Genomic DNA, 27,519 nt, shown 5'->3' with positions numbered 1-27,519 from the left:
TACTTTATATGGTCGGAGATAACTGACAAAGCAAGGGTATGAAAATACGAAACAAATAAAAAAAAAGTGAAAAGTGAACCGCCCCTTTTCTTATTTATTATTATTATTAATTGAATAGATCAACTAATATTATTAATGCCAATAATCAACTGTTATTTTGGTGTTAAATAATATTTAAATACTAATACCAACTTTTTCATAATAATCTCAGAAGCTCCTTTGGTATATAACCGATATCCGCCGTTGGGTCGTGGGATAACCGTACCCATGCTTTTCCGAACCGAATTGAAAGTATAAACGCGGGTGAACTTATCCTCCGGAATTTCATCCCGAATCGATTGATACTTTACGCCCAGTGCCTGAACAAAGCCCAAGAGAGAGCATTCCGTTTTGTTGCCAACTTGAATAGGCAAGTCACCGGGATTTTTGCCAGCCTATTTTGTAATAAATAATATATGTATATATATATATATTTATGTTATGTATTATTATATATGTAAAATGATTGAAAATCATATTTGAACACCATACCATAATATTGGAAGTGTAGGCTGAGTTCACAGATATTCCCATCGTTATCAAATTTCCCACATGCTGCGGTATATCGGTTAAAGTTGGCAATACTTTGCACAGTTTCTCACAAATGTACGATTGAACCACAGTCATTCGATTTGTGGTCAAAGTTCCAGTTTTATCCGAACATATGGCAGTGGCATTGCCCATCGTTTCACAAGCATCCAGATGACGAACCAAGTTATTATCTTTCATCATTTTCTAGTTAAATAGAAGGACAAAATAGTACCTTTTTAAAAAGATTTATAAATAAATAAATGCGAGAATGGCACCTTTAACTTTAAAAGTTTCTGTTTTTAAAGTTTGTGACAATTAATATTTACGACGTATTCCGAAGGGCTTCTATGGCTAGCTAGCTATGGCCCGTTCAGACATATACGGGTGAGAGTATATACATAGAAGACCAACTGCAAAGCTTCATTCAGATAGCTTGCATAGAAACGGACAGACGGACATGGCTAGATCGAGTCGGCTCTTGATCATGATCAAGAATATATTTATATATAGATAGAAATCATTCCCTATACTGCGTTGGGAGCCCGTTCAGACATATACGAGTAAGAGTATATAGAAGTTTTACAATTAAAGTTTTCCATTTTTCTTTGTATTTAACGATCGTTTGACCGTTTGATAAAGTCATCCGGTTTTCATAAAATTAAAACAAAAATTATGAAAATGAAAGGCTACAACCTTTGATCGATGTTATAATTTGTATACCCTCGCAGGGTATTATAAATTCAGACGGAAATGGATATTTATGCTGATCAAGAATATATCTTATAGAGTCGGATATGACTTCTTCGCTTCGTTGCAAACTTCAGACTAGAATTAAAGTACTCTGCAAAGGTATAATAAAATATTATACTCACCTTGACAGAGTAAGCCAGTGAAAGCGTCACTGCCAGAGGCAACCCCTCTGGAACAGCCACAACCAAGACAGTAACACCAATTATCAAATGTTTCACCAGATTATTAGCGTACGTATTCTTCCACGGCTTTTCATCAATTACAAAGGTCTTGAAACAAAACTGAATAATCAGTATAATGACTGTAAGTACAGCAATTGTTGATCCAGCATAACCGATTTGGATGGCCAATTTTGTTAGCTTTGCTTGCAGCACCGATTTCTCCTTTTTATGCCCAGTTTCGGGAGCAGCTGCTGTGGCGGAGGATGATGATTGGGGGACATGATTACCCTCCGATTCTGATGACTTGGTTCCTTCGCTATGAACAGCTTGATGTTGAGTTTGGGGAGGAGCTTGGGTACCTTTTCCGGTCTCACCTGTGTTAGGATATATAAAGGTGTTAAAAATGGCACCGTATTAATCAATGCCACAATAATAATAACATTGATCCATTAATATAAGTATTTGCATTTTTCCTGTAATTATTTTAGGTTAATGTATGTATGTATATAAATATATCATACATAATAAATAATTTAAATTAAAAATATATATAAAGTGGAGCGAAAGATTCACCTGTCAGACTCTTTTGCTTGCTGGCCTTTTTAGCTTCTGTATATTTAATTTTGATATCATTTTTAGTTTCGTTTGGTTTAATTTCATTTTTCACGATATTTATTTGGGTTTTGATATTGTTTGGTTGGAGTTTGTGATTTTTTATTGGTTGAGGTTGAGAGGTTGATTGGCAGGTATTTGTTTATTTCGGTTGATTGATTTGGGTAGATGATGCAAGGTAGATGATAGGTCAATCAATTCACATCATGCATGGAATATATGAAACAAAAAATAAGAAAAAGCACAATAAAAAAGCGACAATCAATAAATAAATATTCAACTTTGATCTGAAAGTTATGGGTCTTAGATAAGCCCTATAAATATGTATATATTCTAAGACATCAATTTAATTTACTGAAATAATTTGTTGTATTTTTTTGTTTAAGATTTTAATGAAACTACAAAACAAAGTATTGTTTTAAAATAAAATTTTGATTTTTAAGTAAATTGTATGTTTTTTTGTTAATCAAATATTCGGGCAATATTTTGTAAATTTGGTTATTGCTTTAAGTTGATGTATTTTGAAAAACTTTACTTTTATTAATTTCAAAATTATTTTTCTCTGGATCTCTTTTATATTTCTTTTGTTTAGAATCCTTTGTTGTAAACTTACTTGCATCTAATTGATTACTATTTATTGTATTCTCCTACCTTTCTTCATCTTTTTAATTTCCGCTTCCTGTTCATCAACTGCGGCGCCAAGAAGCGTAAATATAATTCCAGCCTGAGAGTTAACACCAACGGCTGTGACGATCATTTTGCCGCTGCCTTCCATGACATGTGTTCCCGAAAGCACCATGGGGTCAACGTCAGTTCCCTTTTTGACATGATCCGATTCGCCAGTTAAGGATGATTCGTCAACCTGCAGGAAAAAATGTTTAATAAATTGTTCGGTAACATACATATGTATATATAAATATGTATATGCTTTTACTCTTGGTAATATATTATATTTATACAATTGAAAATCGTTTGCTAGTACAATTTGAAGACAGTGGCGATTGCTTTTTTCTGTCTAAGTGCTCATTCCGTTAGATCTCGTGCCCACGGCTGCTATATATATTTTTAATAAGCATCAAAAGTCGAGTCGTTAGTTAGTCTTCTTTGTTTTCTAGACGCACCATATTATCCAGAATGCTTTTCTCATCAGAGTTCGAATCTTGTTCGAAAAATGTATGCTCACAGCTGTTTCATTTGCGAAAAAATAACTTCACGTTTAAAGAATCCAGAAATTTATATGGCAATCACTCGTGTTTTCGGTTAGTTCAGCGTACAATCAGAAATGCAAAACACCTAAAGCGTGCATGACGCGAACACTCAACTAAATGATTGGCGTTCAATTGTCTATACTGATAAAATACGTTTTACTTAGATGGCCTTGATGGCTCTCAATATTATTATCATGATTTGCGTGAAGTTGATCGTCGCTATAGTCAAGAAGAGGAAATAATAATAATAATTGACATAATTAGAACATTAGATCATATACGGCGATTGCTTAAAAACCTTGTTGCAGTCTGTATTTCCAAAATTAAATAATCTATTTGGACTAATTTAATTAAAAATGTTTTGGCCTGGACAACATGGTAGAAATACGAAGGGCGAAAGCAATACGAAGATAAGGAATTACAGCTCGTAAACGTGCTTGGAGCGAGATTTCCTTGAACTACATAGATTCCTTGTATTATTTTATGAAGAACCGGATATATGAATTTATTACTTATGAAGGAGGCAGTACCTATTACTTAAATTATTATTATTATATTTTTTTTCTTTTATGAACATCAAATATTGACGCAAACTAAAAATTTTATCCTTTTGAAAATGTTTGAAAAACACAATTTTGTTAAATATTCATAGTCATTTGAATACTATATTCATAGTATCATTAATAACGAATTGTATTTGCATATCAACTTATTTTGGATAATTAGAAAAAAAAATATTAATGCAAGTAAACGTGCCTATAAATTATACCAGATCATAAAAATACCATAGGAACCATAACAAAATTTTATAAAATAGATTATAATTTTTTCGGTATTCAAAATATCTTTTCATCTACTTTAAAAATGAGAATGTAAAACGTACAAATAACATGAAATGGTGAATATAAAGAAATGACTTCGTTGCAATATGCAAGGGTATACAAACTTCGGCGTGCCGAAGTTAGCATCCTTTCTTGTTTCTATAATTTTTCAACTTTTACCTTTAAGTCATTGCTTTGAATAAGGCAACCGTCGGCCGGCAATAGGTCTCCATATTTTATCTGCGCTATGTCACCAACGAGGATATCCCCGACAGAAATCTGACAGACATCGCCTCCTCTGATAACGGAGAACTTGTGCTCGCCTTCGATGCGACTTTGAAGACCACGGAATTGCCTTTCCTTTGAGTAATCGTTAAAGGCTGTTACAATCACAACGACGATAACAGAGATGAGGATGGCCAGGCCTTCAATCCAACCATGGTGCTCCTCCTCTTCTTGCAGTAAAGCTGCAATGATATTTGATAATTGTATATTGTATATTTGATATTTCTTTCTTGGACTTACGCGCATCTTCATCGGCTGGCTTATAAAATGATAAGCCAAGTGATACTAAGGCAGCAACCTCTAAAATAATAAGGGTTACATCCTGTAGGGCTTCCCAAACTAGTGTCAAAAAGGTTTTTGGTGGCTTTGGTGGTATTATATTTGAACCAAATGTCTCCCGCCTGTGCTCTTCGTCAGCCTTCGAGCCACTTAGACCTGAAAATAATATTACATCATAATAAAATAGCTGGCCCGTCGAACTTTGTCTCTTTGTGATAATTCAAATTTCTATGTAAGTTTTATCTCATCAGTTGAGAGAGAAAAAACTATATTTTTTTATTTATTTCGAGAGCAAAAATAAACAACGAAGACGGTTTTTCAGCACAGGAATACACATTCAAGGTTAATTCTACAGACTTCCAACGATTGGCCTTACGAATTATTGTTTGTTATCGCAAAAGCCAACCGAATTGGCAACTGAATCCGCTTAAGTTAAAATGGAAGACCCCTTTGGAATTGTTGAAATTCGTGGGATTACGACTTTTTAGTTAGTCGCTCCATCCTCGTTGGTCACGGTGTCGACTTTGAATATTGAAATTCAAACAATTGACGTCCTCTTTTTTCGCTGCTATTATTGCTCATTATCTAATCCAATTGAGATTTTAATATTTTAGGGCAATGCCTGGGAAAACTTTGTAAATGTAAATGTATTCGCAAAAATGTGACCGGACGATTTCAGGAATGAATAAACCATATCGACAGCCGTAGATTTCGGGATGACGGGAAGTATTTGACGAAAATCTCTGGAGTGCAATATATCTTAAATCCTTCAACCTCTGTTTTTAAGCAACAAAAACATTCGCCTGGCAATTTTAAGCAATTAAAATCGGTTCAATCGTTCTCAATTGATGTGAGAATTCGAAAATTTACAGTTTTTGTATACAGACACACATATGTATATACATAGATATTTAGATATACAATCAAATGAAGAGAGAGGACCTACCTTCATTCGGTGATGTGTATAGCTTTTTACATAGTTCGTGAATACCACCAAATTCTCCAATCTTCGCTACACCTTCTCTTCCCCGATGCTCCATGAGCTCGCGCAATTGCTTAAGGGAAATACCATATTGCGCTGGTCTTCCATCTATGGTGGCCATTGGTTATAATTGGCTAATCTGTAAATATAAAATATTTAATAAAGTGATGCTATCATACCCTTGCAGGGTGCTATAAATTCAGTCAGAAATTTGCAACACACTCCGACAACATGAAGTATATTTATTCTTGATCAGGATCAACAGCCGTGTCCGTCTGTCCGTCTGTCCGTTTCTACGCAAACTAGTATCTAAGTTTTGAAGTTATCTAAATGAAACCTTGCAGTTAGTCTTCTATATACTCTCACTCGTACATAAACACACATTTCGGAACGGACGACTATATCATATAGCAGACATAGGTGCGATCGGAAAATCTGTAGAAAAAAACTTTTATCTTTCATTTTTCAACAGATTTTCATCACATTTAAGATATAACCATTTTTATTATTCTTCCATTTTGTTTAAAATTTTATAAAAATAGGACTTCTATATCATATAGCTCCCATAGCAACGATCGAGATATTAATACATTTAAAAATTAACAAATTTTCATCAAAATTGAGACATAGTTTTGTTTAATTATTCCGTAATTTTTAATTTTTGTTTATTAAAAAAAAAATCGGACTACTATAGCTATTATAGCTGCCATAGGAACGATCGAGAAATTAATACATTTAAAAATAATAACGTTTTCAACTGATTTTCTTCAAATTGGAGATATGGGGAGTTCTCCAGAAAGGTCCACCGCGGCAAAAAAAAATTAATTAAAAGTTCTTAAAAACGAGTATTTTTAGCATGGTTACATAAAAAAAAATCGATTTCAAACACGCGTAAACGCAATTTATGTTATTTAAAAAAAAAAATCATACAAATAGCATGTTTTGCATGTCAAGATCAGATAATTTACTGCATAATTCATTAAAATTTGTTGTATTACAATTTTTATCACGCTTCGCTGATATTAGAACTTAATCTGGTTTCTTACAAACTACTGTTTTTGTCGCGTGCGAATGCAGTACGTTTTAGTGATAAATGATAAAAACTGAATATATAATATGTATTGGTGAATGAAATGAAAGCAGCAGAGTTCATTGATTTCCAACATTAATGTTCTATGTGCAAGAGTATATAATTAGCTTCCTTTCTTGTTTCTTATGAGATCTAGAGTCCAAACTTACAAAAACCTAGTATGCCATTTAAAAAAAAATTGGAATAGTAATTGTCTCAGCGCACTTTAGGTCTTAGATGTTTTTAGGCTAAGACATTTAATGTTTAAAAAAAACCTAGTATGTGCGATGCAGTGAAGTATAGTGACGCATGATGAATGCGTCAGAGATAGGGGGTAATGATGACTTCATGAACCGCCATAAATATAAAGCTCGGGGTGGACCGATTCAAGTACGCTGCGACAAAGATACCACGTTTAGTACAGAGCGTTATCAAATAAAAGATACCGTGGTCAGTAGAGAGCGTTAACAAATATTTTCAACTGATTATTTTGTCAATATGATAAAAATCTAACAATGACGTTAAAAATCAGATACCAGTACAAACCAAATAGAACCAAAACAGTGAAAACATATGGCGCGTCGCGATTGACCGACAAACGAACAGCAGAAACGAAATTTTTATCAGAATTATGAGGTATGATCGTATTCCATAAATAGATATACACATGCATCGAATTCTTTTCGATGTATTTGTGTTTTTGCTTTAACAAGGTAGATACATATAAGGGGACCCCTAAGGAGTAAAATGGGTCCACGACCTTCATATAAGGCGGATAAACCACTATGTATGCATCAAGCTTTTATATTTATGTCCCTTGAATGTCGAATAACAACACATATGTACATAATTCCAATCAAAATTATCAAATTTATATTTCTCAGTTAAATGTGTGTACATTTTGTACCACTCATAAAATCAGGAATCTTACGTCATTCGTCACAACTAACATACATTCATATGTATCTATTTGCACATTGGCAATAGAAATTAGATATATGCATAAGGGTACATATACAGGGAGAAAACCTTGAAACATAAGCACACTTATACACACTAATTATATTGATCCCGTTTTTCAAACTTCCAAACCGTAAACGTTTAAACGATTCCTTATGTACACATGTATGTTTGTAAGGGCATGATATCACTTCACTTAACTAATTTGTATTCAAATCCTTTCCACCACAAGAAAATGTCCGTTTAACTAACATACAAACATGAACATACACAATAATTAGCTATTAATTATCACACGACGACAACAAGATAAAGACGCCGCGCAAATCAAGGCGAAAACTATATTTTTAAGCTAAATTCGTGCTGTGCCAATCTCTTCGACGCCTTGTTCTTGTTTTCCATACTCGATATCTAAACATATCGATGTATCGAAACGTTAAAAGTATCGAAGTATGTTATAGAGTTTATTTTTTCACTACGTGCACTACAAATATGCGATGCACTGGTATTTGTCTTAATATTAAGCACGTTTAGTTCACCTTAATAAGGTAATTAACTTGCCACTGCTTGCGGAGTATAAAACAGACTGCGGGCTGTCATGCTAAGGAACAGCACTATTTGTAGAAAATGTGGTATGTTTTAAAAGGTACGTATATAGAAGTCTCGTACATCTGTTTGCCCAAGAATTTTATCTTACTTATCATTTTGTTTGCCTTTATTACGCTAGCACTGCGGCTTTTCTGTACATGATAATGATAAGTAGCACAAACATTTAAACTCTTGTAGACATATATTTTTAATTACATGTATAGGTAAGAAATAGCCTAAATACAACTTTAAAATGTTCGGCCACACTTAAATAGATTACATCTTTTTCTGTTTGAAAAGTTTTCGTACTTATCGTACTTAAAATTCCCCTTAGCACGTCATAAAACTCATTTAACTTTTAGATATATTAAAAACAATCTTTGATCATCAATACAGAACAGGTGCCTTAATTATGTTTACCCTAAAGCCTTGTACTAACATAAAATAAATATTCTTTAAGCGACAAAACTCCGAATAAAGGTAGCGAAAAAAAGAACAAAAACATTCTTTGTTTTCGATCGGGCGGGTACTAAAATAAGATAAATATTCCGAGTGAAAAATATAAAGCGTTGCCAGATCAAGCTAAATAGCAGCAGTAGACATACTATGTACTTCGTCGGCGACCCATCGGGTAGGATACGGATAGAGGTTGCAACCGAAGTCCAATGGTATGGTTCATACATGTTCCACGACAGCGACCTGACAAGTACTTGGAAGTTGAACAAGCTACGGCTAGTGGCATCGATATCAAAGGAATTGGCGAGGCGAGCAACGAGGCTGACCAATTTTTTTCTTTATGGCCTATGGTTTTGTTATTTATATTTCTCTTCAGGGTTCCCCCTCTTCCTTGAAAATAAATATAATTGCCAAAATCCAAAAATATTGTGTTTGCCTCTATCTATTTATTTATATGAACTGTATCAGCTCTTCTAAAGTTCTTCATTTGCCTTTTCCGCATACTATTGTTACTGGCGGGATCCATAACTTGAAATATGTGAGGAAGCTGGCAGTGAGAGCGGGAGGCAAATAGATGAAAACACCCTGTTTTTTATTACATTTTCTTATACTTCTTTCCACCCCGGTCTGACAATACTAAAAGTGTCGCGTCAGAAATCTCCTAACGCCATCTCCGAGCAGGCCTTTAAACCGGCGCTCACAAACTGGCGTTTTTAACTATTTGCCTCTCGCTCTCTCTCACTGCATTTTTGCAATGGTTCGTTGTGTGGTTCAGCAAGTGGTTCTCAGTAGGTTCACATTTGGTTCCCTGTTTATAGCCCACATAAACCACCCAGTGTTGTGCGTCTTAATTAGACAAACTGACGGTTAGAAACATTACATTTTCAACAAATAAATATTGCAAATAGTGCATATTGGGAGATGTTCTGAAACTGGAATTATACAACTTTCCAATTTTTCTCTTCTATTTTGTATGGTGCAGACCCCGAAGTTCACTGTTTTGATTTTGCAGAAAATTAAAATTTGTAGAGGCAAAAACGGTAGTGCGCCTTTGGGACATTTTTTTTTTGCTCGCTTGATAATTGACTTTTCCGTTGCGAGAGGATCGTGCCGCGTGGCTCCAGGGTTAGAACATCTAGCCATGTCCGTTTCTCCGTTTCTACGCAAACTAGTCTCTCAGTTTTGAAGGTATTTGAATGAAACTTTGTTAGTCTTCTATATACTCTCACTCGTATATATTTCGGTACGGGCCGGATCAGGCTATATCATATAGCAGCCATAGGAATGATTGGAACACTTTTCCAAAAAAAAAAAATTATAACATAATAAGTTTTCAACAGAATTTGATCAAATTTGAGATATAGCATTTTATATATTCTACATACATGAAAATCGGTCTACTATTTTCTATAGCTCCCATAGGAACGATCGATAAATTTATACAATTAAAAATTATAAATCTTTCAGTTTTCAACCGTTTTTTATCAAATTTAAATTTCTGCACCGACTAATGTGATATAAATATAGATCATTTGTTAAATATCGAAAAAAAGATATAGATTCACGTACTTAAATAAATAAGTGTAGAATAAATATAAAATAAAGATTAAATATATAATAAGAAATAAATATGGAATAAATAGGTAATAAATAAATAATAAAACCAACAAAACTTGTAACAATTACATATAGACTTTAAATAAATAAATCGTTAAAAAGGCAATTTAAAATTTAACCAAAAACTACAAAAAAATGGCTTAAGCTACCAAGCTCCCGGTGTCGCCACTTAGATGACGGGTCGGTCTTCCACGATGATTCTATTTAATTGGCAATTTGTTGTATAGAATGCAGGTTCCGGAGCATACATATGTACATATGTACATATCTACATGCAGTTACCGGTCGCCGAGACACAGGGTTATGCTCGAGTTCTTTGGGGTCTCAAATAAAATGCCGCCAAACAGAACAAACAAAATGGGCCTAGCTAATTTTGTGACCAGCCTCGTCGAGCCTCTTGGTTTCGTCGATCTGGCTTCTCGTCCTCGCTGATCCTCTCCAATCCGCAATTCCGCGTAGCTTGAACCGCTCTATTCCTCCACTTCCTGGTTCTTTTCCTTTCTCCTCCTCTTTTTTCTGGTTGGAACCCTGTTGTTTCAGGTTCAAACCATTCCAGGTCAAGAACCTATTCCTCCAGAAGGTGGTGCATGCTATCGATCTCTTTTTTGGGGCAGGGTGGCATCCCTAAGCTGAACATCTAATCTATCGATGGAACTCAATCGATATTAACTTGGTTTGACAACAGCTGGACCTAAAGACCTAAACATGATCATATTTTTTAAATTTACTACGTGGGGAAAAATGTTGCTGTACCAACTTAGTAAAAACATAGAACACTAATATCGATATGAACTATTGTATAGCATTAAGAGTTATCGATATATGAAATGTACAATAAGTAGGGATACAGAAACATCGATGTGTGCGTCAATCGATGTTTTCAATGTTTAAAAAAAAAACATCGAGTGAAACATCGATGTTTCTAAAAAAAATGGAATTTAACAATATGACTAGATTTTATTCGAGATCTGTGATATCAGGACTATCAATAGTATTATTGAAATGTGAATTCTTATTGTTAAATAAAAGCTTGTTCACAGAGCCTTGTCCTGCGGTCACTAATGGTTTGTCCAGCTTTGCTGAACACTCTTTCCGCTTCGCCTGACTTGTTTAGACAAGTATTTGGGTGCTACCAATTTTAAAGAGCAGTAATCAGTACTCATCTATAAAAAATAAATGGTTACTTAGCATTTTCCGCATAACAATTTTAAAGTCTTTAATTCCAATATTTTAAGGTTTTCTTTTTCGGAGTTGTGTGAAAAAACATCGATGGTGGTGACCCAGCCATCGATGGTTCCGATGATTTGCAAACATCGATAACATCGATGTTTCACTCGATGTTTCTGCACCTCTAACAATAAGATGGAATAAGAAGAAGGGACAGGGAGATCGTGAATAAAAAATATTAAATATTGTTACAATATTATTTTTTATTAAATTTTGTATACTTTCTTGCAACTCGGTCTGGAAATACTAAAAGTGTCCAGTCAGAAATCTCTTAACGCCATCCAACTTTCTAGTGTTTTTGATTTTGTGTCTCTGTGCAGACCTGACGGCGCTGACGAACAGCCGTTATCAACTATTTGCCTCTGGCTCTCTCACACTGCTTGATAAGGGTGTTTTACCCACCATACTGTGCCATACCGTGTTTTCATGCCAAATATCATTCGATATTTTTTGTTGCGCATATCGATATTAAAAAAAGAAAATATCAAATCGTATTTGGTATTGAGTATTGTAAATACCACAATTAAAATGTTCTTCCTAAATATGCTTCAAAATTAAAATAACACTGAAAATTTTGTAGTTAATTATGCAATCAATTATCTAAATAATATATATTGTTTGATTTTAAAATATTGCGTTTACGAGTGTTTGACTTAAATTATTTCGCAATTTATTTTAGAAAATTAAAAATTCTCTTAGTTTTGATTAACGTGACCAATTTTCAATGTAACCATGTTAAAAATACTCGTTTTTAAAGCAATTTTATTTTTTGGGCCGCGATGGACCTTTCTGGAGAATTGCCCATATTTATTTATATGTGCGAAATATTTTGAATAAACATCGATATACCAATTGATTTTCGTGTAAAAGGCGATGGGCCATCTCTAGGACGTGCGTGCATCGTTTTGTGATTGTTCGGCTTTTTGGTGTACTTTCTGGGCCTCATAAAGTGTTTATATATAAATTCCGTAATATATATACATTTTTATTAAACATATTAAGCATATTTGATTTTGGATAGCGTTGTAAGTGATTTCAATCTATGAAAAAGCAGTGGAAATATGTGAAATTTGTATATTGGGTGATCCAAATACACTAAATGGTTCAGCGTCTGTACCTCAGCATTGCCAGCCAATAAAAAATTGTTAAGTTCACTGAGAGTGAGTTTCTCACTTTGGTATTTTGTATGCATATAACATACATATATTTATAGTATTTTTTGGTTGTTTCCGGTAAATATGTATGTATATTTGTACGAATTTATCGGATGCGTTTAAGAATATTGTAAATAACAAAGAAATTAATGTTAAATATACACCAGAACTAAATTAATCTTTTATTATGTAAATTATAATTGTTATTTCAAAATGAAGGTATTAAAATTTAAATGAAGCCAAAACTGGTATTAAGCTTTAAAGGCGCTTTATTATACCAAGACCTACACTAAATATTAAATTGTTTATTTGTTTTATTTATTTTTTTCAGGTAATACCAGTTAAAATCGGCAATAATGCATTCTTAAATGCTGTTTCCTTTTTTACAAACTCACACAATTGATAAATACGCATTTCTCTTTCAAAACTGGTGTTGAATAAACTTTAAATTATGGAATGTTCGGACATCATTGCTGAAAAATCAGCGTTAGAAACTGTTTTGAATACAGAGTTTATGCTCCAAACGGAAGATAATAGTCGCATAGATAATGTGGATAATGATGAAAACTTTCATAATCGGCAAGCTGCCGTCTCGACAGCCGGCAGCACATCACCTATGTGCGGATTTCGATGGAAACGAGTTCTTAATCCTACGGGACCACAACCGCGTCCACGCCATGGACACCGCGCCATCAACATTAAAGAGCTAATGGTGGTTTTTGGTGGCGGCAATGAAGGAATTGTTGATGAATTGCATGTTTACAACACGGGTAAGTGTGTTATTCTTATCTTTGTATATAATAATTAAAAATCATAATCTCTTACTTTTTTATAAATATAGTTACCAATCAGTGGTACGTGCCAGTGCTTAAGGGAGATGTACCCAATGGATGCGCAGCCTATGGCTTCGTTGTGGAAGGAACTCGAATGTTTGTCTTTGGCGGAATGATTGAATATGGAAAATATTCAAACGATTTGTACGAGCTGCAGGCCACAAAGTGGGAATGGCGGAAAATGTATGCCGAGTCACCCGATGGTGATGGCATGTCGCCATGTCCACGTTTGGGTCACAGTTTTACCATGGTTGGCGATAAGATCTTTTTATTTGGCGGTTTGGCAAATGAATCGGATGATCCAAAGAATAATATACCCAAGTTAGTAAAAAAAAGAAAGGACTAACTTCGGCACGCCGAAGTTTATATACCCTTGCAGATAGAACCTCGATGACTAGGAATTAATACAATATACATTTTATATATTTATGTTAAAAAACAATGAAGTAATGCCTGCTTTCATTTCATTCACCTATACAGATTATATTTACAGTTTAACATTCACAATTTTGCATTTTTCTCTATATCCAACGATCGCTTGTATGGCAGCTTTATGATGTAGTCGTCCAATTTTCATAAAATTAAAATCGAAACTCTAAAATATTCTAGAAAATCTACTGAAAACTGAAAAAGTTGTAATTTTTAATTGTATTTATGTCCGATTTTTATGAAATTTTACACAAAATTTAAAATATTATAAAATCTCAATACCTTGAATTTGATGAAAATGTGTTAAAAATTTAAAAACTTGTATTTTTTTTCCAAAAATTTTCCGATTGTTCCTATGGCAGCTGTATGATATATTCGTCCGATCCCGTTCCGACATATATACGAGTGAGAGTATATAGAATACTAACTGCAAAGTTTCGTTCAGATGGATTCAAATCTAAGAGATTAGTTTGCATAGAAACGGACAGACGGACAGACGGACATGGCTTGATCGACTTGGCTGTCGATGCTGATCAAGAATATACTTTATATGGTCGGAGGTGACTCCTTCAATGCATTGCAAACTTCTGACTAAAATTATAATATCCTGCAAAGGTATAAAAATTGGGAAATTTACAAGTAAATTTTAACATGTATTTATATACCTATATATAGATTTATATATATATTATTATTATATTTTTATTTTTCTTTATTAAATAGATACCTGAACGATCTGTATATACTAGACACCCGCGGCGTTCACAGTCACAATGGCAAGTGGATAGTTCCAAAAACCTTTGGGGATAGTCCGCCACCCAGAGAGTCGCACACTGGTATAGCATTTACCAGCAAAGCAAACGGAAACTTGAATTTATTGATTTATGGCGGTATGAGCGGTTGCCGTTTGGGGGATTTGTGGTTACTTGACACAGGTTAGTCTTTTCACAACATAAAAGCATGTTCTCAAAGTCGCATTCCATATTTTTTAGAATCCATGACTTGGGCAAAGCCGCGAACTCTGGGGCAAGCACCATTACCACGCTCTCTGCACAGTTCCACAATGATTGCAAACAAAATGTATGTTTTTGGAGGCTGGGTACCATTGGTGATGAATGAATCCAAGTCAACGACAGAGCGAGAATGGAAGTGTACAAACACATTGGCTGTTCTTGATTTGGGTAAGTAATGGTGTTCATTTTATTAATTTATCCTTACAGGGTATTATAATTTTAATTAGAATTTTGCAACACCATGAGGGAGTTATTTTCGAGTCTATAATGCATATTTATTCTTGATCAACATCAACAGCCGAGTCGATCTAGCTATGTCCGTAGGTTATATTTCTGAAAAGTTACTAGTATCTCTTAATACTCTTCAAACCACCTCTTTTCGTAGATGTATTGGGGTACAGCTCCTAATTTAAACTTAGCTCTCTGAAAACTCTAATTAATGCAGCAGTGACAATAGTATTCTTAATTTTTAAGATTAGATACGGATGGACAATTTCTCTCAATTGATGCGTTTGTTGAAGATTATGTTACTGTCATTTGTATTGTTGATTATTCTAATAATAATAAATTTCACCTTTAAAAACTTATCGTCTATGTCCGTGTAACTTCACATCAAGAGAACGTTTTACCAAAACTGTGATAGTATGTGACTACGAATTTGCACTACAGGCTTTACAGTCCACTTTTTACTTTCTTTCGTATCGGCTAGTATAAGTTTATTAATTGAAATAAATATAAAATAAGAACATTTAAACAGTTTTTTTAGCTTACACATAAGAAAAAAATAATAATATACATTAAGTTAATTACATTTCTCTTCCAAACCATTATAAATGAATGATTTCGATATAATTTCAGATACTATGTCTTGGGATAACGTTACCTTGGATACCGTCGAAGAGAATGTGCCGCGTGCTCGTGCTGGCCACTGTGCTGTGGGCATACAGAGCCGTCTGTATGTGTGGTCTGGTCGGGACGGTTATCGAAAAGCATGGAATAACCAGGTTAGGGTGAGATATATATTCTACTTAAATGGTATTTCCATCTACCAAGAGGCGAGCTGAACCGCTTTCATCACTTCATTAGTTTTGATTGTAAAAGGGTGATGAAAAATGAACGCAAACCAAATGATAGAAGGAAGATCGGTGCTCGTCTTAAATCAACAGTCATAGATTTATATAACTGTTCCCTTACAGGTTTGCTGCAAAGACCTTTGGTATTTGGAGGTGACAAAGCCCCTTTACGCTGTTAAAGTGGCGCTAGTGCGCGCCTCCACGCATGCCTTGGAGCTCTCCTGGACAGCGACAACATTTGCGGCTGCTTACGTTTTACAAATACAAAAAATAGATCAACCGTCTGTAAATCCAGGCACGAAACAGCCGCAGAACCTGGTTAATCAGGTAATAACATCTGCGGCAAAGACAGCCAATGAGCCAACAGCAACGACTGTACCAGAAAATAGCCCCGAGAGTACATTGTTGTTGGCAGGAAATGAAGCCAATTCAAGCACAGATGGTAAGAACACTATAAAAGCCGAAATAAATGTTCAAGCCCGAGAGGGAATGGGTTCACGGTCGCCACCCACGTCCCCACAGTTAAAAAAGAAATCGGGGAATGCGGCCACCATCACATCTGTTGTTCAGCCTCAAATATCGGTTATTAGCAGTACTGCTGCTTCCGCTCCTGTTACAACTAGCGGAAATACTTCTGTCGGTAATATATTGCAAAAGTTCCGACCAATTGCAACGACAACAGCGAGAACAGATCCGGTGGCATTGCGTACTTCTAACGCGAATGTTGTCCTTAGTTCAGTAACAGGAGCAACCACAGCCGCTGCTTCTGGCAATGCCTTGCGTATTGTGTCTAGTGCGGCGGCCACATCATCATCACAAGCATTGCGCAACAGCTCGGCCACAATTAATATATTAAAAACATCCGCGCCAAGTGCTGGATCACCGACTACGACCACCACAACATCCATTGGTGGCAAACAATATTTTATCCAAAAGCCTCTCACATTGGCACCCAATGTTCAACTGCAGTTTGTCAAGACGAGCAGCGGTGGCATGACGGTGCAGACATTGCCCAAGGTTAATTTTAACGTGACTAAAGGTGGAGGCAATCCATCACAGAGTCTTTCAATTGGGAATACACAAACCCCAATACAAGTGAGTATTATTAATATTTCTAAATTTTGTACAAGAAAAATCAGACAGGGTATATATAAATGCATATCAGAGCTAGAGATAATTGTTGTTGCCTCTACCAAAGAAACATTGAAGCGACTCGGCTGTTGATTCTGAACACATTTACTTTTTTCGTCGCATCAGTCTCCTTCGCTGCGATAACTAAACTTACTTTAAAATATTAAGCAGTTATTTTTTAAATTAATTTTTACTCCGGGTCGCACGCGACTATTTTGAAACCGATAATTACCATTAAAACTACGAATATTGGTAATCGCATATGCACATTTGCATTTTATATTTGAGGATTGCCCATATAGCCATTATATATTATTCAACAACTTGGTGTACAATTTTATGAAAATCGGACTACTATATAGCCGTAGGAACGATCGAAAAAATTAATACAATTAAAAATGATAACTTTTTGAGTTGACAACAGATATCAAATTTGAGATATATGCTTTTATTACTCTAGAATTTGACTTTTATTTTATGAAAATCGGACGACTATATCAAATAGCTGCCATACATACGATTTTTATATACATAGGTGAATGAAATGAAAGTGGGCATGACTTCATTGATTTTTATACCCTTGCAGGGTATTATAATTTCAGTCAGAAGTTTGCCATGCAGTGAAGGAGGCACCTCCGACCATATAAAGTATATACATTCTTGATCAGGATAAACAGCCGAGCCGATCTAGCCATGTCCGTCTGTCCGTCTGTCCGTTTCTACGCAAACTAGTCTCTCAGTTTTGAAGCTATCTGAATGAAACTTTGTAGTTAGCCTTCTATATGCTCTCACTCGTATATATGTCGGAACGGGCCAGATCGGACGACTATATCATATAGCTGCCATATAAATGATCGAGAAATTAATACAATTAAATTTATAACCTTTTTCAGTTTTCAACTGATTTTCATCAAATTAGAGGTATAGACATTTTATATTAGTCTTAAACTTTGGGTCAATATTCATGAAAATCAGACTACTCTATCATATAGGTGCCATACAAACGATCGTTTGATGTTGAGGAAAAATGCAAATCTGGGAATGTAAAACTGCAAATATAATATGTATAGGTGAATGAAATGAAAGCAGGTATTACTTCATTGTTTTTATCGAAGTTCTATCTGCAAAGGTTTATATGCTTCGGCGTTCCGAAGTTAGCTTCATTTCTTGTTATTTATTTATTTGTAAATATTTATTTAATTTCTCAGGGCTCCGCTTTACCGGTAAACCAACAGCCAAAGTCCTCCATTGTCTCCGGAAATGTCTTAAAACTCGTCTCACCACACACCATGACAAGTGGAGGTAAACTTATAATGAAGAACTCAAACATCCTGCAGATGGGCAAGGTAACGCCCAATGTAATGGGCGGAAAGCCCGCTTTTGTCATAACAAACAAGCAGGGAGCGCAGTTGGGCAATCAACAGATAATAATTGTGACAACGGGCGGTGGGAGCATGCGAACTGTGCCAGCTGGAGCGGTAATGAGTACGGCTGGCTCGGGCACGGGCACGGGCACGTCGACAACTGGCACAAGTATTGTCAGTATAGTTAGTCCGACGGCAACCACATCTAGTCCCCTACAGGTTAGCTCTGTTGGTGGTCATCGAACTGTTATATCAACCAATCCGAGTGGAGTTAAAATGCTGCGAAGCATCTCATCCGTTCAAGCCCCTGGGGGACAGAAGGTGGTAAGTGGCGGAACACCTATCCATCAAAAGGCAGCCCTATATATAGGGGGTAAAGCTGTTACGGTTATGAGTAGCACAAATCCAAACCTAACCGCAGGCAATGCCATATCTAACTCGAAATTGATGGTTGTGCCGGGAGGAAGTACAAATGTTTCTGCTACTTCCAATTCTACGACTCTAAGCGGTAGAAAAAGTTTTGTTTTTAACTCTGGGAGTAGTCCACGTGCAGTTACTTTGACCACTAAAGGAATTCATGCTAGAATCCTGCCATCCACATCGGCGACTCTGTCCAAGGAAAGCTTGAAGGAAATATCAGATAAGAAAGACAACATCGACCCAACGGATGATATCATAGAGCAGTTGGATGGTGCCGTTGATCAATTGAACCCACAAGAAAATGAAGCTAAAGAAGAAGATAATAATGACGACAATGACAATGCCACATCCACGTCAGCAGCTACTAGTGCTGATATAATGGCGCCTATACCGATGGCTATTAATGAGGATGTGTCCGCTGTAAGCAGTACAACGGATGCTAGGGAAACAGCGGCGGAAAGCCTAGAAGAAGCGCCCAAATATACAGAGAAAGAACAAGTTAATAGGGAATCAACGGTAAGTACAACTGATTTATATTGTTTTTTTTTTGCTATAATAATATAATTTTATATATAGATAAAGTCCACACTATTGCCCAATGATCATCAAAATAATCGTCCAACAACATCGGAAACTGAAGCCGCCACTATTCTAACCAACATCAAGTCAGCTGAAGTCTCAGGCACCAACAAAAACGCCAGTAGTTCAGCTTCAATTGCTATTATAGGAGACGATAATAGAGCAACAGATGTGTCAGATACCAAGTTTAACCAGATACCACATAAATTTCCGAATGGTTTGTATCCCTTTTGAAACTATATCTATACTGAAAAACAAGAAAGGACGCTAACTTCGGCACGCCGAAGTTTATATACCCTTGCAGATAGAACTTCGACCACTAGGAATTAATACAATATAAATTGTGTGTTTATATTTAAAAACAAAGAAGAAATGCTTTCATTTCATTCACCCATACATATTATATATTTAGTTTTACATTCACAGTTTGGCATTTTCCTCTATATTTAACGATTGTTTGCATGGCAGCTATATGATATAGTCGTCCGATTTTCATTAAACTAACTGCAAAGTTTCATTCAGATATCTTCGAAACTGAGGGACTATTTGATAAAGACTATGCTTATAAAGAATATACATACATATATACCTTATATGATCGGAGATGCGTCCTTCAGTGCGTTGCCATCTTCTCAGTAAATGTATAATACCCTGCAAGGGTCAGAAATGTGCCAATTATTATTTGCGCAACGCACGAACAAAATTACATGCTGCTTTTATACGCCGTACTTATTGTTTACAACAGTCAAAATTTACATCTGTTTTAATTAGATAATTGGGCACGTAAAGTTTCCTTTAATATTTTCCCACAATATTTTGGTTACTCAAAGTCTGTCACACTTGACTTGTGTTTTTTATTTACAGTTGATGGCTCACACTTGGATGCACTCGCTTCTGCTGCCGTAATGCAGGCGGCAACAGCTGATGCGTCAGCTCTGAATTTAAATAGTGGAGAAACAGTGAAGAGTTTGGTGGAAGCAAGTCCCAGAAAGAGCGGTGGTGATAATTCAAAAAACCAGGTAAATTTAAAAGCTGTGGTTTTTATACCTTTGTATGGCATTATCATTTAAGTCAGAAGTTTGCAATGCAGTGATGAAGATAAATATAATATGTATAGGTGAATGTAGGCATGACTCCGTTGTTTTTTAACACAATTTATATTGTATTAATAACTAGTGATCGAATTTCATTCTTCAAGGATATACAAACTTTGGCGTACCGAACTTAGCTTTCGTTCTTGTTCCATTTTATATTTATAATTATCCAAATGCAATCTGCAATGGTATACAAACATCTCAATTCATCATCTATTCTGCTTCTTAAGTGCCGTAAATTTTTAAATTAAATTTTGTGCAACCGAAAAAACCTTTTTTTATTATTCTAGAATTTTTAATTTTAATTTTATGAAACTCGGACGACTATATCATACAGCTACCATATAAAAGATCGTTAGTTAATGTAAAACTGTAAATATAATATATATATATAGGTGAATGAAATGAAATGAAATGTTTTAAACATAAATATATATATTTTATATTGTGTTAATTCCTAGTGATCGAAGCTTTACGTACAAAAACTTCGGCTGGCTGCTAGTATTAATATCAATAGCTATTTATTTAATGTTCCTTTGTTTTCTTAAAAGTCAACGTTTACATTTTTTTCCAATTTTGATGTCATAATTTTTTGAAGTGGCTACTTTTTATACCCCTTCAGGGTATTGTAGTTTTTGCCTTGAGGGGGAATATACTTGTATAAGGTCAAAATGCTGTAAGTTATTTAAATGCCGTATTGTAAATGACAAAATAATTTATATAACCAAAGTTTAACCTAATGCCGGGCTTATTGAGTATATATATTATATATATTAAAATCTGTATATATTTAATCGAGCGGGCCACAGCAGCCAATGCTCATTATCCTAAGTTAGCCTTTAGTTTACAACCAGCCTCTAGCTTTATATAAATAAATAAATAAATAAATAAATATTTTACTTACAATCATTATATTTACAAGTTATATTATTTATTATTTGTGTGTTTAAATCTTCTAATCTTTTCTTCCAGGTACAATCAAATACAATTATCGCTAACCCCCAGCTCGACGCGCAAAAATGGCACACTGTTGGCATATTCAAGGATCTCTCTCACACCGTTACCAGTTACCTTGACTCCAATTCTTTCGATGATTCCCTACTGGATGACGTTTTTGATGTTGATAACCTGGCTGATCTTAGTAAATATCCTCGCATTAACTTGGATCCTGGAACAGCGTATCGGTTTCGACTGGCGGCCATCAATTCTTGCGGTCGTGGCGAGTGGGGAGAGGTTTGTTCAATTATTTAGAAGATATTTTATTTATAGTTATTTGATCATCTCCACTTTGTTAAAAATTCTCTCATGCTGATTTTATACCTGATTAGACTATATATCCGGTATCAGAAGGAATCCGACCGCATGAATTAGCGTTATCAGAATCATTAGCCGAGGCATTAGGCTATAGTCAATAGTCTGTCTGTGTGAAACAACTAATTTTAAAGATTAAGAGTCAGAGCTCCCAAATTTGATGACAAAAGTTACATTTGTGCGACACGCACAACAAGATTGTTTTAAAATTTTACCGCGTCCAAGACCATCGTATTATTCTCCCTTAATTTATAAGGAATCCTAACAAAGAAATGGGGTTTCGATTGGTAAATTGATGTAAAATAATGACTCCTGAGCAAAAATTGAGCTAAACTTTATAATATACATGGGAGCTAATAGGTAATACAATTTCTGTTCATATTGAACATGTGTTGGCAGCACCGATCGGTGTTTCTGAAAATGTTCCTATTAATGTTTGTGGCTTTGCTTTAATTTATCATTTTCCTTTGCGGTCTCCCAATACATTATATTTCTATATATTTTTTTATCTACAATACTTTTAAATCGACTGTAACTGTCCTATTTGTTTTTATTTTCTTAGGATCTTATCGGTAATACATCAAAGGGGTTGATCCATGTGACGTTTTTAAACAAAATTTTGTTTTATTCCATATATCGCTTAATAATTTAAGTTATTATATTATTATTACTATATATGGTTAAAAGGATTTTTTCTCTATTCGATGTTCTTAAGAAGTCGCAGTGCTGAAAAGTAGGACGCCTCAAGGCATTTTCCTATTTTCAAGAACACTGCTTTTAGATTCAAACACGTTTTTCTCGAAACCAAGTTTTTCCAACTTGTGCATAAGATTTCTTGAAAACTACTTGACAGATTTAGTTGAAACTTATAGAATATATTCAGCATACATACGGACATTGCAGGAACTATGATATTTTGGATCGGTAAAAAAGCTTTTTTTATGATCATTATTCAATATTATTACAAAAATCGAATTTCTAAATATAGTTTCTGCGATGTACGCATTCACCCCGGTTGTAATGGCATTCACATTTTTAAAACCGACCCACGCAAGTATAGTACTTCAATAACCCGTGTTTCGCAAATTATACAATATTTAAACTTAAAAAATAATTCATAATTTTCCTAATATATGGTAAAAAATTCACATTGGTAAGTCTTAGGCGCTTTTTAGAAGAATTTATCAAAAAACGGCCGTCACATGGGTCAACCCCCTTAAACTAAACTATATCCTATTTTATCTAGCTTCGTTAAACGTTTAATATTTTATCAAATTTACCCAGATATCCAGCTTTAAGACCTGCTTGCCTGGCTTTCCCGGTGCTCCCTCGGCCATCAAGATTTCCAAGGACGTCAAGGAGGGTGCCCACCTGACATGGGAACCACCGCCGGCACAAAAGACCAAGGAGATTGTTGAATATTCAGTATATCTTGCTGTAAAACCCACGACCAAGGATAACAAGACATTGGCAGCCACACCGCAATTGGCATTTGTTCGGGTTTATGTGGGCGCTGCTAATCAGTGTACCGTTCCCAATGCCTCCCTCTCCAACGCCCATGTAGATTGCTCCAATAAGCCAGCAATTATCTTTAGGATTGCAGCCCGCAATCAGAAGGGCTATGGGCCAGCGACACAAGTTAGATGGCTGCAGGGTGAGTCTTCATTCTCTAATATACATATAATATTCCGTTCTAATGTAAGTTGCCAAAAGTATAAATCCTTTTCTAATAACAGCGACACAAAATGTTTGGTTAAAGAAACCTAGTTGTTATATTTTGTAAAGTGTTGCAAAATCATGGAAGAAAGGGTTGTCGATGCATCACTCCTACAGTTTGCAGATTCATTTTGTGACCATAGATAACCTATATTAATTTGCCTGCTACAAAATATTTATATGTTGAAAAACAGAGAAGTATTTATTTGTTACAATTAGCTATACATTTTCGTATTTAAAATTTTCTGAGCTAAAATGAGATTTAAGATATTGTCGTCTGATCTTGATAGAATTCAAAACTTAACATCTCAGATTATACGCAAATATGTTGAAAAGAAATTAAGTTATTCACTTGTCATAATGCAGCTATACAATTTCCCTAGAATTAATACTGATCTTCTAAAATCATATAAAATGAAAATACGTTGAGCAAGAAAGAGAGCCAACTTCGTCGTGGCGTAGTTTGCAATCCCTTGCCGATTTCTCCTTGCGGAGAAATAGCGAGACTCGTAAGTCCGTTTTTTTTTATCAAGTAAAGTTCTGTCTATTTCGAGGTAGCGTTTCTATAAAGTGAACATGTGCATATCGGGTCCGTCTTAATGCATTTTATTCGGCACGTTCATTTTGTGTTCGATTATTACGATTATCCATTTGCCGATGTACAGCACGTGTACGCCGTCCAATGTTTGATTACCAAATAGCAGGCATTATTCAAAAATTCAACTCTTACAATACTCACTTTCGTAATTTTTCGCTAATGTTAATGAAAGTAAGAAATTATGTTAACACAAGTAATGCCTACTTTCATTACATTTACCTATATATATTACCAATATATTTTCTCTGCATTTAATGATCGTTTATAAGTATTGCATCTATACGATATAATTTTGCGATTTTAATAAAATTTGAACCGAAATTCTACGGCAGCTACTTGCTATAGTCGTCCGACTCGGCCCGTTCCGACTTTTATACTAGTGAGAGTATATAGAAGACTAAATGCAGAGTTTTATTCAGATAGCTTAAACCCTAAGAGATTAGTTCGCGTAACAACTGGCAGACTGGCAGACTGGCATAGCTAGATCGTGTCGGCTGTTCATGCTGATCAAGAATATATGTACATATGTTTGCGTTGCAAACTTCTGACTTAAATTATATTACACCGCACTGGCCAAGAACACAACGGAAATTTACAGATACACGCGGAGCACTTCAAATCGGCCCTATACACTCATCTCCAGGATAGGCTTCTATGGAAAGTGCAATATTCGAGCACTGGGGATCGCTTAGCGCAAGACTCCCTCGCAATACTTCTAACTACGCAATCAATTGTCTGCAAAATCACTTTAAATATGTAGACAAGGTGCGTTGCATGCCAGACAACAGACTACCAACGATCGTTTTAACAAAAATGTTGACCAATCAAATGCAAACATTCAGCCAATGAAAGCTGAAAGGTTGTCTTTCACCATTTAAATGACATTGAGATTGACCTGGATCTACCGCAATCCTGGGAAGATTCCTAGCGTAGGCTCGTAGACTGCATCCTAAGAAAAGAACACAAAGACTACCTATCCCGAGCCACCGTAAGCGGAACCAGACACCCCTAGGGATATAGCTTGTGTCGGTGCTCGTACTTGTTTTGTTGATCGCGTCGACACACACTCTATTTCTCTGATCAGTCTAGCTCATTGTGAAATGCTGCCGCTAAACTACAGGCCTCGCTGAAATACAACTAACGCGGCACGCTCCGTGTGCAACCTTCTTGCGAAGGCTGAAGACGTGGCTCGTTTCGTTAGAGCGTGTCCAATTAGAAATTAGAACTGCTTGCACCGCGCAGTCTCTTAAATGATTAGCTTGTTAAGGACCAAATTTGCTTCCTATCTGCACCAGGCTTTGACTTAATGTCAGAATTTCATAAATGAATTGAAATATCACATCAATAACCTGTCACAATTTTTGTACTTGTGAATTTTGTCTCTTTACTATTTTGTATGAAAAACTTATTGTTTAGATGTTGTGTAAAGCGCATATAAGAAATCTGCGAACCCCTCTAATATCACGGCTGACGGTTCTAAACCACGCCTTGTTTAAAATAAATAAATATATACTAGTACTATTTACTACATCTACTAATAATACTTTACTAAATGTAATAATTCCTTTCAGATCCCACTACCACAAAACTGCCGACGTCTACCGGCCCACAAAGCCTAAAACGGGCACAGGATAAGTCTAATAGCTCAGCTGGTAGCACATTCTGTTCGCCGAACAAGCGTGGACGGAGCGGCGTAAATGATTGATTTACTGTTGCAGAAAATGGGATTTAAGAGAGGGAGAGAGATAGAGAGGTCACAATAAATAAACGTGTATGTATTCTCCATGAATATCTCTTCAATTTGAAAACTTTTTAAAAATTGACTGGGAATTTGGAAAGATTTTGGCGGGATTTTGATTCTTGAATTGAATGTAGCAATGTAAGTACTTGCCCTTAAATACTAAGTACTTCAAGCAAAAGAGATACAATTAATAATTTAAAGGCGAGATTAGGAATTTGGAATGCAAATGTTAAATATTTTAAATTTCAGAGTAGAGATTATTTCTTTGTCATACATTTTTTAAATTTTTTTATTCTATTAGAATTACAATTCAAGATATAAATCGTATGTATCAATTAACCTAATTAAAAGTGTATGAAATCAAATTCACATAGTTAATAATAAAGTAAATACAGAAAACAAAGTAAGTTTAATTTAGACTTGAAAACATGTCGTACATTTTCTGGGTGACTTCGGTTTTTAAATAGGTTTTTGGGTTTTCTGTTTTTATGTTTTGTATTGGTTTTATTATTAAAATATTTAAATTTTTTGTTTCTTTTCAGAAGTAAGTAAACTGAAGGTTCAAGTGGCTTTGTTTGTTTTTGAAACCAACAAAGGCAGGAATACTTTCTTTTTCCACTTCCATTGGTCCAGTATTTTAACATCCTTTTCCCATCATTCAATAAATTTTTTAAATGACTGCTCAAAATTATTTTCAAAATAAATTATTTTTACCGTTCCAAATTTGTACTTTTAATTCGACAGCTGCATCGTTTTCTAATTCCAATAACCGTTTCGTTTTCGTTTTAAGGTCTTTCTCGTCTTCCTTTTTTTATACCCTTGCAGTTAGTATGTATATATTATTGATCAGCATCAACAGCCGAGTCGATCTAGCCATGTCCGTCTGTCTATCAGTCCGATTCTACTATCTATCTATCTGAATGGAACTTTGCAGTTAGTCTTTTTTATACTCCAAATTGTATATATGTCGAAATGGACCGGATCGGACAACGATGTCATATTTAGGAAAAAAAATTTTTAGTTTTCAACAGTTTTTTTTATAAAATTTGAGATATAGCCATTTTTATATTATCTACAATTTTTTGTAAAATCTGACAAATTTATAGCTGCCATACAAAAGAGCCTTAGATATAAAGGAACATGCAAAACTGTGAATTGTAAATATAGGTTAAAGGAATGAAAGCTGGCATTAATTCAAAGTTTTTTAACATGTATATAAAATGTATATTGTATTAATTCCTAGTCTATCTGCAAGGGTATATAAACTTCGGCGTGCCGAAGTTAGCTTCCTTTCCTGTTTTGTTTTTTTGTTTAAAACCCCCAAAGAAAAATGCTTTCTTAATTGATTTTGTTGCGCATTTTTTACTCTTATAATAAACGTAAACATAACACGAAGTTTTTACATAGAATTTTTGTTGCGTTTTTAATGTATTGCACAATTATTTTTTGTAGCCACTTCCATTCGAGTTTGGGCTTAT

At 35.0% G+C, this 27,519-nt stretch overlaps 2 protein-coding genes and 1 long non-coding RNA gene across 59 annotated transcripts in view; 2 read left to right on the top strand and 1 right to left on the bottom strand.

Moving 5' to 3' along the window:
* PMCA (plasma membrane calcium-transporting ATPase 3) overlaps positions 1-8,535 on the bottom strand; it is a 41,660-nt gene extending 33,125 nt beyond the window's left edge. For 6 of the 42 annotated variants that reach the window (XR_015270290.1, XM_020954312.2, XM_086826535.1 and 3 more), the window contains exons 1-9: positions 7,968-8,191; positions 5,633-5,807; positions 4,648-4,842; positions 4,303-4,589; positions 2,745-2,955; positions 2,055-2,090; positions 1,443-1,855; positions 532-774; positions 193-434 (exon numbers count right to left, since the gene is read on the bottom strand). Coding sequence is in view for 40 of the 42 variants with exons in the window: in XM_020954312.2 (XP_020809971.2) it covers positions 193-434; positions 532-774; positions 1,443-1,855; positions 2,055-2,090; positions 2,745-2,955; positions 4,303-4,589; positions 4,648-4,842; positions 5,633-5,789 (1,784 nt within the window). In the remaining 2 variants the exon portion in view is untranslated. Of the gene's footprint in view, positions 1-192; positions 435-531; positions 775-1,442; positions 1,856-2,054; positions 2,091-2,744; positions 2,956-4,302; positions 4,590-4,647; positions 4,843-5,632; positions 5,808-7,668; positions 8,215-8,236 lie in introns of those variants that run through there. The other 36 variants (XR_015270291.1, XM_086826527.1, XM_020954315.2 and 33 more) reach the window with 15 other exon arrangements.
* On the top strand, positions 8,174-8,787 carry LOC147644539 (uncharacterized). The gene is made up of 2 exons (XR_015270292.1): positions 8,174-8,343; positions 8,425-8,787. It is a non-coding gene; the product is annotated as an uncharacterized LOC147644539 (long non-coding RNA).
* Positions 8,788-12,446: 3,659 nt separating this feature from the next.
* Hcf (Host cell factor) lies at positions 12,447-26,764 on the top strand. Of its 16 annotated transcripts, none has more exons than XR_015270289.1 (14): positions 12,447-12,610; positions 13,071-13,509; positions 13,581-13,893; positions 14,725-14,936; positions 14,994-15,182; positions 15,873-16,018; positions 16,211-17,182; positions 18,427-19,518; positions 19,579-19,798; positions 20,446-20,600; positions 21,648-21,908; positions 23,271-23,640; positions 25,872-26,071; positions 26,587-26,764. XR_015270289.1 is itself a non-coding variant. In XM_086826489.1 (13 exons), exons 2-13 carry the CDS (start codon positions 13,191-13,193, stop codon positions 26,003-26,005), a joined length of 4,383 nt encoding a protein of 1,460 aa, XP_086682615.1. In that variant the 5' UTR covers positions 12,447-12,610; positions 13,071-13,190; the 3' UTR covers positions 26,006-26,468. The 16 variants fall into 16 exon arrangements, 12 of the variants coding, with proteins under 12 accessions (XP_086682615.1, XP_086682612.1, XP_086682621.1 ...); XR_015270288.1 differs by having other exon boundaries at positions 26,584-26,764; XR_015270287.1 differs by having other exon boundaries at positions 12,449-12,610; positions 15,873-16,024.
* Positions 26,765-27,519: the final 755 nt, after the last annotated feature.

The sequence above is a fragment of the Drosophila serrata genome, unplaced genomic scaffold, assembly GCF_035046125.1.
Source record: "Drosophila serrata isolate PLE 108 unplaced genomic scaffold, ASM3504612v1 contig_160, whole genome shotgun sequence".
In the NCBI taxonomy this organism is placed as follows: Eukaryota; Metazoa; Arthropoda; class Insecta; order Diptera; family Drosophilidae; genus Drosophila; species Drosophila serrata.
The sequence above is the reverse complement of the archived record's forward strand: the minus strand, read 5'-3'. Positions and strand labels throughout refer to the sequence as shown.